Source organism: Marmota marmota, unplaced genomic scaffold (assembly GCF_001458135.2).
Source record: "Marmota marmota marmota unplaced genomic scaffold, marMar, whole genome shotgun sequence".
Lineage (NCBI taxonomy): Eukaryota > Metazoa > Chordata > Mammalia > Rodentia > Sciuridae > Marmota > Marmota marmota.
In genome coordinates, this window is record NW_025999982.1 from 6,719,486 (window position 1) to 6,736,513 (window position 17,028).

General features: G+C 37.5%; 1 protein-coding gene across 1 annotated transcript in view; it reads left to right on the top strand.

The window, feature by feature from the left end:
• Positions 1-17,028, top strand: part of Dnah8 (dynein axonemal heavy chain 8) — a 280,498-nt gene that overhangs the window by 24,444 nt on the left and 239,026 nt on the right. Inside the window, exons 8-10 of the mRNA XM_015487349.2 lie at positions 1,840-1,947; positions 4,543-4,644; positions 15,845-15,991. Of these exons, the coding sequence (XP_015342835.2) occupies positions 1,840-1,947; positions 4,543-4,644; positions 15,845-15,991 (357 nt within the window). The remainder of the gene's footprint in view (positions 1-1,839; positions 1,948-4,542; positions 4,645-15,844; positions 15,992-17,028) is intronic.

Here is a 17,028-nt window from a genome sequence, read left to right on the forward strand (position 1 = left end):
TGACTGGTTACCATCTTAAATTACTAGTTCTCTTCTGGAGGGGAGTTTTAAATTTTTTTTTTTTAATTTTGGTTTTTGTACCGTGACTGTGATCTCAGACTGCAGTTGAGTACCAGCTTGTGCTACAAATTCTTAAGGGAGTTTGTTCTTCTCCCCTTAGTGGCAGGATTGGGATATATAAGTTATGTTTGTCTTTCTCTCCATATTTCTTTATGTTCATCTTAACATAGTGAGTGTAGCTGATTGGTCCTTTTCTTTCTTTCTCTGGCACAGATGGTAAAGATATCGGTATAAAACCACTGGAAGAAAACACAGGGGGAAACCTTTTAGGACATTGATCTGGGCAAAAATGTTTTTGGATAAGAACTCAAAAAGAGCTGAGGGGTTTGGGAGGTGGAGAGCAGGAAGATCACAAGTTCAAAGCCAGCTCCAGCAACTTGGCAAGGCCCTAAGCAACTTAGTGAGACCCTGCCTCAAAAAAAAAAAAAATGCTGGGGATGAGGCTCAGTGGTTGGATGTCCCTGGATTCAATCCCTTGTACCAAGAAACAAAAAATCCTTCAAAAGAACAGGCAACAAAAGCAAAAAAAGACAAATGGATTATATTAAACTAAGAAATTTCTGCATAACAAAAGAAGCAATCATTCTAAAGAAGAGACAACCTGCAGAATGGGAGACAACATTTGCAAACTATACATCCAACAAGAGATTTATACTCAGATTATATAAGGAACTCAACTGTAAAAAATCCCAAATAATCTGATCAAAAATGGTCGAAAGACCTGACTAGACATTTCTTAAAAGAAGACACATAATCAGTAAAGTTATAGGTTGGATGAAATCAAACCTATCTTAAAGGGTCCTGTCAGCATAAATTATGATGATACATGAAACTCCTAGGTTAGTGCCTGGTACACGTAAGCAACCAATATTGTTTCAGTCAGCTTTTTCACTGCTGTGACTAAAGGACCTGAACAGAGCAATTGTAGAGGAGGAAAAGTTTATTTGGGGGCTCGCGGTTTCAGAGGTCTCAGTCCATAGATAGCAGGCTCCATTCCTTGGGGCACAAAGTGAAGCTAAACATCATGGTGGAAGGGTGTGGTGAAGAGAAGTAGCTCACATGATGGTCAGTAAGCAGAGAGAGATTCCATTTGCCAAATACAAATCACAAAGCCACATCCCCAATGTCCACCTCCTCCAGCTACACCCTACATGTCTTCAATCATTACTCTATTAATCCCATCTGATGATTAACTCAGTGATTGAGTTAAGACTTTCAAAACCCATTCATTTCACTTCTGAATAGTCTTACAATGTCTCACACATGAGCTTTTGGGTGACACCTCACATCCAAACCACAACAGTATGTGTCTTAGTTGTACATGTTCTTCTTGCTTTACTTGTTTGTGTGAGTCTCTTCTCTAATGTGAGCTCCATGCATAGGTGTCCTATCTTTAGATCACTCCCGATATCTTCAGAAGCTAATGGCACTTAATAGGTTTTCTGAAAGATGAATCTAACATGTGAATAGGAGTAGTAGTCTGACTTGGGTTCTTAGCTACCTTTTTGATCAGAAATAAGTACAGAATTCTCTTCACCTAGTTTTTCCTTTTAATATCTTGCATCTTCCTTGGTACGTTTGTTAAAACAAATGTCCTTTTTATTTTTTTCTGTTTCAGACCAATGTCTGGGATATCATATTGCATTTGGTAAAATTTGACATAGAGGTAAAAATGTTATACGATTTGGTGTATATTTAGAGTTCTGAATAGCATAACATATTTACTGTTTAAATTATATAAAAATGTGATGGAATTCACTTGCTCTGTTTCAATTTCAGGTTTCCATGGCACATGGAATACAAAATTTGATTAATGCCATCAGAATGATTCACAGTGTGTCAAGGTATTACAACACCTCAGAGAGAATGACCTCATTGTTTATCAAGGTGAGTTTCTAAGGGAAGAAATCACTCATGTGAGCCTGTGAAAAAAAAAAAAAATTATTCTTTCCCTTTGAGCCAGGAAAGAGAATTGGGAAGTTTGGGTACTCTCAGAATTCAGGATTTTAATACTTGGAGTGGATGAGGGAAGGATAGAGATGACTGGAGTCAGTTGTACTTAATAGTTGGGGTCAAGGGTATCTTTCTCCTTGTCAGAGGTCAGCCCCAAGGCGTTTTGTTTAAATGTAGTTGTTTTTGCTGGGTGTGGTGGCATATACCTGTAATCCCAGTGACTCTGTTATTTTTTTTTTCCCTGTGGTGCTGGGGATTGAACCCAGGGCCTTGTGTATGGGGGCAAGCACTCTACCAACTGAGCTATATCCCCCAGTGACTCTATTTTTAAACAAATAAATTAAGCTGTTTGGTAACTTATTCATTCCCAGTATTTTTTTATTCTGATCAAGAGATAAGGATCATGTCCACAATTAGCCTCGTTTCTTTAGCTCCTTCTAACCATTGCTATGGTTTATGTAAAGTCTTCCTATTAAGACATGTGGTTAATTATTTTTTAAAAATTGAAAAAGTACCCAAGAAACACATGAATGGTATTTCTTATAAACGATTCAGACAGAATGAAATGTGTAAAGTAGCATTTAAAAAAATTATTAAAAAGCAAAGTAGAAATTTAATCACCGGCTATGTCCTAAATAAGATGAGAGCCTTCTCATTCTTCCCAACCATTTATCTCCCTGTTTCTTGCTGTCCATGTCTTACACTGGGATCATTCTTTATTCCATATTATTGTTAATATTTTTTCAACATTGTGAGTCAATACATATTCAAACCAAAATCCAAGTATTGCTCATTTCTTTAGCCATCTCTCACCACTGTTTGATGATTTCCAGATCTTCCTCCTTCTTGGATTCATTATTACTTTTAAAAAGAAATTGTCAAGTACTTCTTTCAGAAAGGGTGTGTTAATGGTGAATTTCCTCAGTTCCTACGCATATTAGGATAGTTTTATTTCCTCCCACCACTCAAGTGCTGGTTTGACTAGTATTCTAAGTTCAACATCATTTTCACTTGGAACTTTGCTCACCATTGTCTAGGATCTGGTATTGTTGATGAGGTGTTAGGTGCTAATGTGATTTTTTTTCCTTTGTAAGTAACTAGTTTTATTCGCTGGAAGCCTTTGGATTTTTTTTTTGATTTTTTTTTTATTGTTGAACATCTCAACTTTCAAACTGATGTGGTTCTTTTTACATTTATCTTGTCTATACTTGCTGGTTTCTTTCAGTCCAAATTTTTGTTTTTTCATTCCTGGGAGATTTTTCTTTTTTTGCCTTTGATTATTTCTGACCCACCTGTTTCATTCATTCTCTCCCTTTGAATCTAAATTCCTTTTCTCTTCATTTTTTTTTTTTTAATCTTCCCATTGTTGTTCTTGGATTTTTCAGCTCACTCATTTGTTCTTCAGCTTTGTACCATGTACCAGTCAGTTCATCAGTCAATTTATTATTTTTATTTTTTATTTTTTGCTGTGCTGGGGATTGAACCCTGGGCCTCACACATGCCAGGCAAGTGCTTGACCATTAAGCTACACTCCAGCCTTTTTGTTTTGTTTTAAGAAAAAAGAAGTTCAATTTTCATATTATTGTTTTCTTCTCATGGATGTAAAATCCTCTTTTAGCTTTTTCATGAGTTGATTTAGTTAACAAAAGATATTTTAAGAGATTTTACATATCTCTTTTCTACATTTCCTCTCTTTGTTGAGTTTAATACCTCTGCTCCCATGTTTACATTCCTCAGTTGCATGATGATTCCTGGTTGTTCTCCAGTCTTTACATTTGTGACTCTGTAGTTTGTCTTTTATGAGGCGGTGTGACTTACTATTGGGAGGTGAGTGTGTGTAGGTTTTTCTCAGATGTGACCACCTGGGCTGCAGCATTTACCCAGGACATGACCATACCTTTCCAAGACTGGTGCAGACTCATAGCTTTGTTTTTTCAGCAAATGACATTGTTGTCTCCTGTACAAGTTGGTCCAAATTCAGTGTGTTATTTCATAACTGAGGGGGACTTCACACTTGCTGGTCTAGGAATTTCCCCAGACCCATTTCTCTTCACAGTAACCTTTTACAGACCTGGGTTCTGGTTTCTGGGTTTTGGTTTTCCCTTCCCTCCTGCAGATCTGATCTCTTGTGCATTGTGTCATTTTTAGGGATTCCCTAAAGTTCTATGTGTCAGTCTGACATCTTGATCTAATCTCTAAATGGCCATTCTTCTTTTTTTCTTCACTGTTTCATGGAATATGAGAGGTGTTTGCATATTGAAGAAAAGGAATCATTGGGGAGGAGTAGACAAATGGAAAATGTAGTTCACTTGGAAATACATGGCCCCAATGACATTGACTTAATGTGACTTTGGGTTTCCTTTGTTTTATCTGGTGCTTGTATTTCTTTCTTTTTTTTTTATTTAATTTTATTTTGTTATTTGTTCCCTCCTCAAGTGTACTGTTTACCATATGTTTATGCTTGTGCTTTTAAAAACACAGAACCTGTATTATTTGCCTATATTTATTTTACACCTAAATTTATTTTAGGTAACAAATCAAATGGTGACAGCTTGTAAAGCATATATTACTGATGGAGGAGTAAGCCATATTTGGGATCAGGAAATGCCAGTGGTACTAAAGAAAATTCAGGTTTGTAGAAATATTTTTCTTTTCATAAGCTTTCACCATCTGGCCCAGTTTTGCTTTGTTCCTTCACACGACATGTTAACTTTTGAAACAATCTTGAACACTATAGTGAGAATATAAAAATGTCATTTATGTCTCACTGTCTGGCAGTGAGAGGAGCAGGTTAAAATGATGGAAGAAGGGGAAACTTTGTGATAGGCTCTAACTAGTAGGTTAAGGTGCTTAAATGAAACACAGGCGACTCCCCTACCAGAGCAAGTAGGAGTAGCTGCTCTGGTAAAACAGAAGAAATAAATGAGCAAATTAGAAAAAAGGAAGAAAGCTGAGACTCGTGCACAACAAGCACCTAAAACTGCAGCAAAATCAATTGTCGAAGGTGTAAATGGCAGTATAATTGGAAACGGCAGGAGAGGATTGGTGTGCGATTCCTCATTGAGGTCATAAGTCTCTTTTCTGCTGGACCAAACTCAAGATGGGAAGCCAGGACCAGTCCTATGACCGTGTGCTCTTCTGGAGTCAGAGAGAACTGACAAAGGAAAGAGTCTTCAGAACAACTTGAGGCTCAACAAAAAGCTGACAAACAGAAAGGCTTTTAATAATTTAAAAAAGAAGATGGACCAGGGCTTCCAGCCAGCCATACAGCCCCTTCAGAACAACTGGGAGGTCCACACATGTGACGACAGAACAGAAGCTTTGGGGACAAGCTTTGAAGCAGGGGCTGGCAGGACAAAGGGCACCAGAAACAATAGAAGAGCTTGTTGAGATGGTGAAGGCAACAGAGTGCTCAAGAGTAAGAAAGAAATGAGCAAATTGGCAAAAAGGAAGAAAGCTGAGGCTCGTGAGCACAGGAAGAGCCAAGGAATGGCTTCATGGCACACTTGGCCACATCTTGGACACACTTGGTGCGTCTTCAGGATAAAACTGAGTGGGATATCCAAGATGGTGGGCCAGAAGGAGGCAGTGTCTGTGTTGCTCTGTGACCTGGGTCTCAACTAGCGGGAATACTGCTGCTCTGAGAGTGATAGAGGACCCCTCCACAGCTGCTCTCATGCAGAAATCACCAGCGCTGTGCCCGCAGCAGGGCTCCGGGCCTCAGCGTTACAGCAGGACTCCCTCCTGACTCCAGTCACCCAACTTCTGCCTGGGAGCGCCTTAGCAAGATCACCGCATCAGCACCTGTGTAGAACTCCAGATGCTGCTCCGCTTCCATGCAGGACACTCAGTTGCTACCCACCCAAGGAACTCCAGCCGCCACTCCCCTCTTGAGCCCCCGTCTACCAACATGGGGCTCCCTTGGTCACCTCCATCTTGTGACTTGGCAGCTACTGCCATAGTCCCCTACCTGCGGTAGTCTGTCTGCACCTGGGGACATCCCACAGGATCTGAAGACAACCAAAATCCTCAACACTGCACACCACAGAACTCACCTCTGAACACATCGCACAACACCATCGCCCTGTTCCCCCCACCCGACCTGACACCCCAGTGCTGGAAGCAGCCTGCCTCCATCTTGGCTCAGCTTCCTGGCCATCTTTGGTGGGGGCAGCTCCCAGATTGGAAATCCAGCTGGCCAGGTACCCGATTTCCAACTCCCCACTCTCCCCAGTGGCTGGTAACCGGGTATAGTAATTGCCCAACACAAAACTGTTCTCAGTGAGATAGGTGTGCAGTGCAACTAGGGCACTGCCCACGGGAGCCCTGGTAAAAGAGGTCCCTAGAAGGAGAGGGTGCAACAGTTTGAGAGTAACAGAGAGACCAGGCACTGAGAAATCTCCAGGCAAGATAGGGAGGTAGGACTGGGCGCCCAAGTCATACAGTGGACCTAAGAAGAGACCCTTGAGGTGCAGTCTCCCTGCAGGAACTGGCAGGTGTCACACCTCACTTCCAGGTACCCTGTACCAGGACCAGCCTTCCCATCCTGGTTACCTTCACCATTCTGAGGGCGGCAGAGATACCAGCTAACAACAGACAACCGCACCTATTAGATGAGAAGGGAAGCAGGAAGGATACTGATCTGCAACCAAAACAATTAACAATCGAGATTTTGTTTTCCTCTTTTTCTTCTCCCCCTCTATTCTCCCGCTCTCATATCCCCAACATATATGAAACCAAGTACTTTGCATGAATTAGAATTTTGAGGACTGGGATGTCTGAATAGTATTTTATAGTTGTGTTGTATATGCATTTTTTTCTTTTTTCCCTCAAGTTTTACTATTTTAACAACCCTTATTTTTCTTAATACATATGCATGTTTGTTTTATGTTCTGCTATCATCCCATGCACTTGTCTATCCAAAATTGCTTTCTATTTATTCTCCTGCTACTAACCCTTTTCATTATGTTTCTCTTTCACACTTCCTAAGATATACTAACTTTATATCCTCACATCCTGCCTCCTTAGCATATTATCCTACGCCTCACCCCCAGTTCATTGTCCACTGTCAGAAACTGTAAACTCTTTTACAAGCCTACTAATTATATTATAAATATTAATCAAATTCAACATTTCTGTACACTGTGACCAAACTGTAAACATCTTAATAGCAATGAATTGTTTATAGGTGGTATATTGTTTACATTGGAATCTGTTAACATTGTCCTTCCCCACAAAGGAGCAGTATTGGAACCCTACAGTAGCACTATAAGCCTATAGGGTAAAAACGATAATGTCTTGTACCCACAGTGCTAGAAGGAAAGACACATGAGCAACACGTAAAGACAAGGGAAGAAAGTGCCCCAAACAAATCAAGATACCACATTATTAGAATCCATGGCCAGCACAGTGGAAGAAATGTCAGAGAAGAAGTTCAGGATGTACATGATTTAAATGTTCTGTGAATTAAAGGATGATATAAAAGAGCAAATACAGGCAGCAAAAGATCATTCGACAAAGAGCTACTTACCAAATACAGAAAGCAAAAGATTACTTCAATAGGGAGATACAAGTTCTAAAAACAAAAACAAAAACAAAAAAAACAGAAATCCTTGAAATGAAAGAAACAATAAACCAAATTAAAAGTTCAATTGAAAGCATCTCCAACAGAGTAGACCATTTGAAAGACAGGATTTCAGACAATGAAGACAAAATATATAATCTTGAAAAGAAAGTAGACCACACAGTGAAAATGGTAAGAAACCTTGAGCAGAATATTCAAGAAATATGGGATAGCATAAAAAGACCAAATTTAAGAGTTATTGGGATAGAAGAAGGCGTAGAGTTCCAAACCGAAGGAATGAACAATCTTTTCAATGAAATAATATCATAAAACTTTCCAAACATGAAGAATGAATTAGAAAAGCAAATCCAAAAAGCCTACAGGATGCCAAATGTACAAAATCACAACAGATCCACACCAAGTCACATTATAATGAAAATGCTCAACATTAAAGAGAGAATATTAAAAGCCTCAAGAGAAAGGAATCAGATTACATATGGGGGAACCAGTTATTATAACTGCAGATTTTTCAACCCAGATCCTGAAAACTAGAAGATCCTGGAATAATATATATCAAGCTCTGAAAGAAAATAGGTGCCAACCAAGAATCTTGTATCCAGCAAAATTAAGCTTTAGATTTGATGATGAAATAAAAACCTTCCATGATAAACAAAAGTTAAAAGAATTTACAGCTAGAAAACTAGCACTACAAAACATCCTCAGCAAAATATTCCATGAGGAGGAAACGAAAAACAACAATGAAAATCAGCAGAGGGAGGTAGCACACTGAAGTAAAAACTAATCAAAGGAGAAATCAAATCAAGTTAGATAACAAATATAAACAAAAATGGCTGGGAATACAAATCATGTCTCAATAATAACCCTGAATGATAACGGCCTAAACTCACCAATCAAAAGACATAGACTAGCAGATTGGATTTAAAAAAAAAAAAAGACCCAACAATATGCTGCCTCCAGGATACTCATCTGATAGGAAAAGACATACACAGACTGAAGGACATGAACTGTGGAAGCAAGCAGGGGTTTCCATCCTCATATCAAATAAAGTAGACTTCAAGCTAAATTTAATCAAAAGGGATAAAGAAGGACATTTCATACTGCTCAAGGGAACCATACACCAACAGGATATCAAAATTATAAATATATATGCCCCAAACAATGGAGCATCTATGTTCATCAAACAAATTCTTCTCGAGTTCAAGAGTCAAATTGACCACAACACAATAATCTTGGGTGACTTTAAAACACCTCTCTCACCACTGAATAGATCCTCCAAACAAAAGCTGAACAAAGAAACTATAGAACTCAATAATACAATCAATAACTTAGACTTAACTGACATATATAGAATATTTCATCCTTCAACAAGTGAATATACTTTCTCCTGCTACTAACCCTCTTTATTATATTTCTCTTTCACACTTCCTAAGATTTACTAGCTCTATATCCTCACATTCTTTTTACCCCTCACACATCAGCAGCACATGGATCCTTCTCTAAAATAGACCATATAATATGCCACAAAGCAACTCTTAGCAAATATGAAAAAGTAGAGATACTACCCTGCATTTTATCAGATCATAATGGAATGAAATTAGAAATCAGTGACAAGGGCTGGGATTGTGGCTCAGCTGTAGAGTGCTCGCCTAGCATGAGCAGGACCCGGGTTCGATTCTCAGCACCACACAAAAATAAAGGCATTGTGTTGTGTCCATCTACACCTAAAAATAAACATAAAAAAAGAAATCAATGACAAAATAAAAAATAGAAATTACTCCAATATCTGTAGACTAAATAATTACTAAATGAACAATGAGTTGCAAAAGACATCAAGGAGGAGATTAAAAAATTCTTAGAGGTAAATGAGAATACTGACGCAACATACCAAAATCTCTGGGACACTGTGAAGGCAGTACTAAGAGGAAAGTTCATTGCATGGAGTTCATTCCTTAAAAGAAGAAAAATTCAGCAAATAAATGACTAACATTATATCTCAAAACCCTAGGAAAAAGAAGAACAAATCAACACCAAAAGCAGTAGTAGACAGGAAATAATTAAAATTAGAACTGAAATCAATGAAATTGAAACAAAAGAATTGACAAAACAAAAAGCTGGTTCTTTGAAAAAAATAAATAAAATTGATGGACCCTTAGCTACGCTAATGAAGAGAAGGAGAGAGAAAACTCAAATTACTAACATACATGATGAAAAAAGGTAATATCACAACAGACACTACAGAAATACAGTAGATAATTAGAGATTATTTTGAAAACTTATACTCCAATAAAATAGAAAATGTTGGAGGCATTGACAAATTATTTGCCCAAATTGAATCAGGATGATAACACAATTTAAACAGACCAATATCAAGTGATGAAATAGAAGATGCCATTGGAAGCCTACCAACCAAGAAAAACCCAAGACTGGCTGGATACACAGCAAGTTCTACAAGACCATTAAAGAATAACTAATACCAATACTCTTCAATTTATTTCAGGAAATAGAAAAAAGAGGGAGCACTTCCAAACTCATTCTATGAGTCCAGTATCACCCTGATTCCAAAACCAGGCAAAGATATGTCACAGAAAGAAAACTTCAAACCAATATCTCTAATATATATGGATGTAAAAATTCTCAATAAAATTCTGGCAAATCGAATACAAAAACATATCAAAAAGATCATGCACCACAATCCAGTGGGATTCATCCCAGGAATGCAAGGTTGGTTCAACATATGGTAATCAATAAATGTAATTCACCACATCAATAGACTTAAAGATAAGACTCATATGATCTTTTCAATAGATGCAGAAAAAGCATTCAACAAAATATAGCACCCCCTCATGTTCAAAACACTAGAAAAATTAGGACTAACAGGAACATATCTCAACATCATAAAGGCTATCTATGCTAAGCCCCAGGTCAACATCATCTTAATTGGAGAAAAATTGAAGGCATTCCCTCTAAAAACTAGAACAATACAGGGATGCCCTCTTTCACCACTTCTATTTAACATAGTTCTTGAAACACTGGCCAGGGCAATTAGAGAGATGAAAGAAATTAAGGGGACACAGATAGGAAAAGAAGAACTCAAATTAGCACACTTTGCTGATGATATGATTCTATACCTAGAAAACCCAAAAAGTTTCATCAGAAAACTTCTAGAACTAGTAAATGAATTCAGCAAAGTAGCAGGATATAAAATCAACACCCATAAATCAAAGGCATTTCTGTATATCAGTGACAAATCCTCTGAAAGGGAAGCAAAGAAAACTATCGCATTTACAATAGCCTCAAAAAAAAAAAAACTTGGGAAAACTTAACAAAAGAGGTGAAAGACCTATACAATGAAAACTACAGAACACTAAAGAAAGAAATCAAAGAAGACCTTAAGATGGAAAGGTCTACCTTGCTCTTGGATATACTATCAAAGCACTATACAGATTTAATGCATTTCCGATCAAAATCCCAATGGTATTCCTCATAGAAATAGAAAAATCAGTCATGAAATTCAACTGGAAAAATAAGAGACCCAGAATAGCTAAAGCAATCCTTAGCAGGAAGAGTGAAGTAGGTGGCATCACTATACTAGATCTTAAACTATACTACAGAGCAATAGTAACAAAAATAGCATGATATTGGCACAAACAGACTGGTAGACCAATGGTACAGAATAGAGGACACAGAACCTAATCCACAAAATTATAATTACCTTATATTAGACAAAGGTGCCAAAAACATACATTGAAGAAAAGAGCCTCTTCAACAAAAGGTGCTGGGAAAACTGTAAATCAATATGCAACAAAATGAAAGTAAACCTCTATCTCTCACCATGTACAAAACTCAACTTGAAGTGAATCAAGGACCTAGGAATTAAACCAGAAATCCTGTGTTCAATAGAAGAAAAAGTAGCCCATAATCTCCATCATGTCTTATTAGGCTCCAACTTCCTTAATAAGACTCCATTGGCCCAAGAATTAAAATCAAGAATCAATAAATGGGATGGATTCAAACTAAAAATTTCTTCTCAGCAAAAGAAACAATCAGTGAGATGAATAGAGAGCCTACATCTTGGGAGCAAATTTTTACCCCTCACAAATTAGATAGAGCATTAATCTCTAGGGTGTATATATATAAAGAACTCAAAAAGCTAAACACCAAAAAAAACAACCCAATCAATAAATGGGCCAAGGACCTTAACAGACACTTCTCAGAAGATGATATACAATCAATCAACAAATATATGAAAAAATGTTCAACATCTCTAGCAATTAGAGAAATGCAAATCAAAACTACTCTAAGGGGCTGGGGTTGTGGCTCAGCAGTAGAGCACTCGCCTCGCACATGCAAGACCCTGGGTTCGATCCTCAGCACCACATACAAAAAGAAACAAGTGAAATAAAGGTGTTGTGTCAACTAAAAAAATAAATATTTTTTTTTAAAAAACTACTCTAAGATATCATCTCACTCCAGTCAGAATGGCAGCTATTAAGAACACAAACAGGGGCTGGGGTTGTGGCTCAGCACAAGGCACTGGGTTTGATCCTCAGTACCACATAAATGTAAAGATATTGTGTCCACCTAAAAATAAAAAATAAGTATTAAGAAAAAAAAAGAATACAAACAACAGTAAGAGTTGGTGAGGATGTGGGTAAGAAGGCACACTCATACATTGTTGGTAGGACTGCAAATTGGTTCAGCTAATATGGAAAGCAGTATGGAGATTCCTTGGAAAACTGGGAATGGAACTACCATTTGACCCAGCTATCCCTGTCCTCAATCTATACCCAAAGGACTTAAAAAACAGCATACTACAGGGACACAGCCTCATCAATGTTTATAGCAGCACAATTCATGATAGCTAAATTGTGGAATCAACCTAGATGCCCTTCAGTAGATGAATGGATAAAGAAACTGTGGCATATATACACAGTGGAATATTACTCAGAAATAAAAGAGAATAAAATTATGGCATTTGTAGGTAAATGGATGGAGTTGGAGAAGATAATGCTAAGTGAAGTTAGCCAATCCCCCAAAACCAAATGCTGAAAATTTTCTCTGATATAAGGAGGCTGATTCGTAGTGCAGTTGGGAGGGGGAGTATGGGAAGAATAGATGAACTCTAGATAGGGTAAAGGGGTGGAAGGGGAAGGGAGGGGGGTGGAGGTTAGAAACGATGGTGAAACGAGATGGACATCATTATCCAAAGTATATGTATGAAGACATGAATGGTGTGAGGCTACTTTGTATACAACTAGAGCTTAAAAATTGTGCTTTATATGTGTAATATGAAATGTAATGCATTCTGTTGTCATATATAACAAATTAGAAGAAAAAATTAAAAAAAGAAATAAATGTTCATAATTAAAAAAAAAAAAAAAAAGGAAACTGAGCCAGGCATGGTGGTGCACACCTGTGATCCCAGAGGTTGAGGCAGGTGGATCAAAAGTTCAAGAGCAGCCTTAGTGAAGCCCTAAGCAACTTAGTGAGACCCTGTCTCAAAACAAAATGAAGGGGCACTGGGGATACAGCTCAGTTGTTAAGCACCCCTCAGTTCAATTTTTCAGCACAAACAAAACAAAACAAAAGAAAAAAGAAAAAAGAAAAACCCAAAACAAATAAACAAAAATAAAAATAAAACTGAGGATTAGTTTCACTGAGCACATTTTCACATACCTATTGGTATGTCTTTTAAGAAATGTCTTTTCAGGTCCTTTGCCCATTTTTAAATCAGGTCCTTTCTTGCTATTGAATTGTTCAAATTCCTTATATATTTTGGATCTGAACCTCTTACCAGATACATGGTTTGCAAATACTGTCACCCATCTTATTGCCTCTTCACCCTGTTGCTTATTTCTTTTGCTGTGTAGTTTTTTAATTGATGTGCCCTACATTTCTTGTAGAAATAGAGAAAGCAATCATGAAATTCATATGGAAAAATAAACAACCCAGAATAGCAAAAACAACTCTAAGCAGGAAGTGTGAATCAGGCGGTATAGCGATACCAGACTTCAAACTATACTACAGAGCAATAGTAACAAAAACAGCATGGTACTGGTACCAAAACAGGCGGGTGGACCAATGGTACAGAATAGAGGACACAGAAACCAATCCACAAAACTACAACTACCTTATATTTGATAAAGGGGCTAAAAGCATGCAATGGAGGAAGGATAGCATCTTCAACAAATGGTGCTGGGAAAACTGGAAATCCATATGCAACAAAATGAAACTGAATCCCTTTCTCTCGCCATGCACAAAAGTCAATTCAAAATGGATCAAGGAGCTTGATATCAAATCAGAGACACAGCGTCTGATAGAAGAAAAAGTTGGCTACGATCTACATACTGTGGGGTCGGGCTCCAAATTCCTCAATAGGACACCCATAGCACAAAAGTTAATAACTAGCATCAACAAATGGGACTTACTCAAACTAAAAAGTTTTTTCTCAGCAAAAGAAACAATAAGAGAGGTAAATAGAGAGCCTACATCCTGGGAACAAATCTTTACTCCTCACACTTCAGATAGAGCCCTAATATCCAGAGTATACAAAGAACTCAAAAATTAAACAATAAGAAAACCAATAAACAAATCAACAAATGGGCCAAGGAACCTGAACAGACACTNTCATAACCCACTTGAATCAAAGTGTGAAATATGATATATCAAGAACTATGTAATGTTTTGAACAGCCAACAATAAAAAATTTAAAAAAAAAATTGATGTGCCCTATTTGTGTATTTTTGCTTCTGTTACTTATACTTTAGTCATTTAAAAATGACTCAGACCAATGTCAAGGAACTTTTCCCTTATGTTTTCTTCTATGAATTTTATAGTTTCATGTCCTAACTTTGAAGTCTTTACCCTGTTTGAGTTGACTTTTGTATACTGTGTGAGGTTAGAGTCCAATTTCAAAATAGCAGGAGGAGATTTTCCTTACACAATTTATTGAATGGAATTCTCTTTCTCCACTCTGTGATCTTGGCACCTTATTGAAGGTCAACCATCTGGGTTGGCCATAATACCTGGATTTATTTCTGGTCCTCTCCTCTGTTCTGTTGTTGATTATGTTTGTTTTCATGCCAGTACTATTCTGTTTTGATTATTGTAGTTTTGTAATACATTTTGAAGTCAGCCTGGTTGATGCTCCCAGCTTTGCAAGTTAAAACAATGATGTCACTTCACTCCTATTAGAATGTCTATTATAACAATGACAAGATAACAAGCAGTGGCAAGAATGTGGAGAAAAGGGAACTCTTGAGCACTGCCGGCGGGAATATTAATTGGTATAGCCGTTATGGAAAATCGTGAAACAGTGTACAAGAGGTTCCTCAAAACATCAAAAGTAGAACTACCATGTGATCTAGTGCTCCCTCTTGTGGGCACACATCTAAAGAAAATGAAATAATTATCTCAAGGGGATAATCTGCATGTAAAAATGGCCCATGGTAGCACTGAGAAATTTTAACATTGAAGAGTAGTTTGGTTTTAGAAAATGTGAGCTTGACACGATAGTTAATTCCTACTGAACTTAGTGACTGTATCCTCTTTTGTATTTCTCCTCAGTTCACTGATGATGCCTTTAGCTTTGCAAATTAAAACAACAATGAGATATCACCTTGCTCCTATTAGTGACTGGCTAGTGGTATAGCTGCAGTCAAATGTTAGGATTCCAGCCAATCAAAAACTTTATGTTCTTGGGCCGGAGATGTAGCTCAGTGGCAGAACACTTGTCTAGCAAGTGTAAAGCCCTTGGTTCAATCCCTAGTACTGCCAAAATAAAATAAAATAAAATCCTTTATGATCTCCTTTTGGAGCAATGATAGTTGGATGGTAAGTTGTTATTACAAATTCTTTATGTTACATAAAACATAAAGAATATCAAGAATATCAAGAATGTTGATTCAAAGAAGGATGTCAGCTGAATAGACATGTCTTGACAGATAACTACTGGGTCTCTTGGGAGCAGCAATTAGCCACAAACATATGAAAACAAATAGTATGTGTCATAGTTTGATGTAGGATAAGGGAAAATAATGAGGATGAAGAGATGAAAACACTATGTATATTTAAAAACTATATTAGTCTTTACAGGCTTTGAATATACAGACAGAGAACTTGATCTTGGTTAACAGCAGCAGCCCCTGTTGAGGGGCTTGCATGATTAGTTCTGTATGAGGATGGAATTTCTGAAGATTTGAGAACAAACGTCTCACCACCCCACCCTTTCTTGTAATTCTCTTGTAGGATTGCATTTTTCTATTCAAGGAGTATCAGTCATCTTTTCACAAAACAAGGAAACAGATTTTAGACTCATCAGGAGAGAAATCTTTTGAGGTTTCAGAAATGTACATATTTGGGAAATTTGAAGCTTTCTGTAAAAGACTGGAGAAGGTAAGTGTTATGCAGTCACTGGACACCTCCCCCCAATCCCCACAAGTCACCCCTGTTTGGTTATTTCATGCTTCATGTAGTGTTATTGAAAATCATTGTTCCAGATCTTTTGTTTCACTATTAATATGAACCATCTGATTAAATTAGTCATAAATCACTGCATTGATTATAATTTTTTTATCCTTAGTTATTGCCTTTTGCCAGGCACATACCAGCTATTGCAAACTTTCATCTCTCTCATGACTTCAGTTCTATTTCCATGTTAAAAACTTCTGCCCTTCAAGGATGTGGGGAAAAAGGCACACTCATACACTGCTGGTGGGACTGCAAATTGGTGTAGCCAATATGGAAAGCAGTATGGAGATTTCTTGGAAATTTGGGAATGGAACCACCATTTGACCCAGCTATCCCTCTCCTTGGTCTATACCCAAAGGACTTAAAAACAGCATGTTATAGGGGCAAAGTCACATCAATGTTTATAGCAGCACGATTCATAATAGCTAAACTGTGGAACCAACCTAGATGCCCTTCAAAAGATGAATGGATAAAAAAATTGTGGCATATATACACAATGGAATATTACTCAGCAATAAAGAGAATAAAATCATGGCATTTGCAGGTAAATGGATGGAGATGGAGAAGATAATGCTAAATGAAGTTAGCCAATCCCCCAAAACCAAATGCCGAATGTTTTCTCTGATATAAGAAGGTTGATTCATAGTGGGGTAGGGAGGGATCATGAGAAGAATAGATAAACTCTAGATAGGGCAGAGGGGTGGGAGAGGAAGAGAGGGGACAGGGGGTTAGAAATGATGATGGATTGTGATGAACATCATTATCAAAGTACTTGTATGAAGACACAAATTGGTGTGAATATACTATGTATACAACCAGAGAGATTAAAAATTGTGCTCTATATGTATAATAAGAATTGTAATGCATTCCACTTTCATATATATATATATGAAAGTGGAATGCATTACAAATATATAAACATGAAACTTCTGCCCTTGACCATGATGTTAGGATGTGAGATG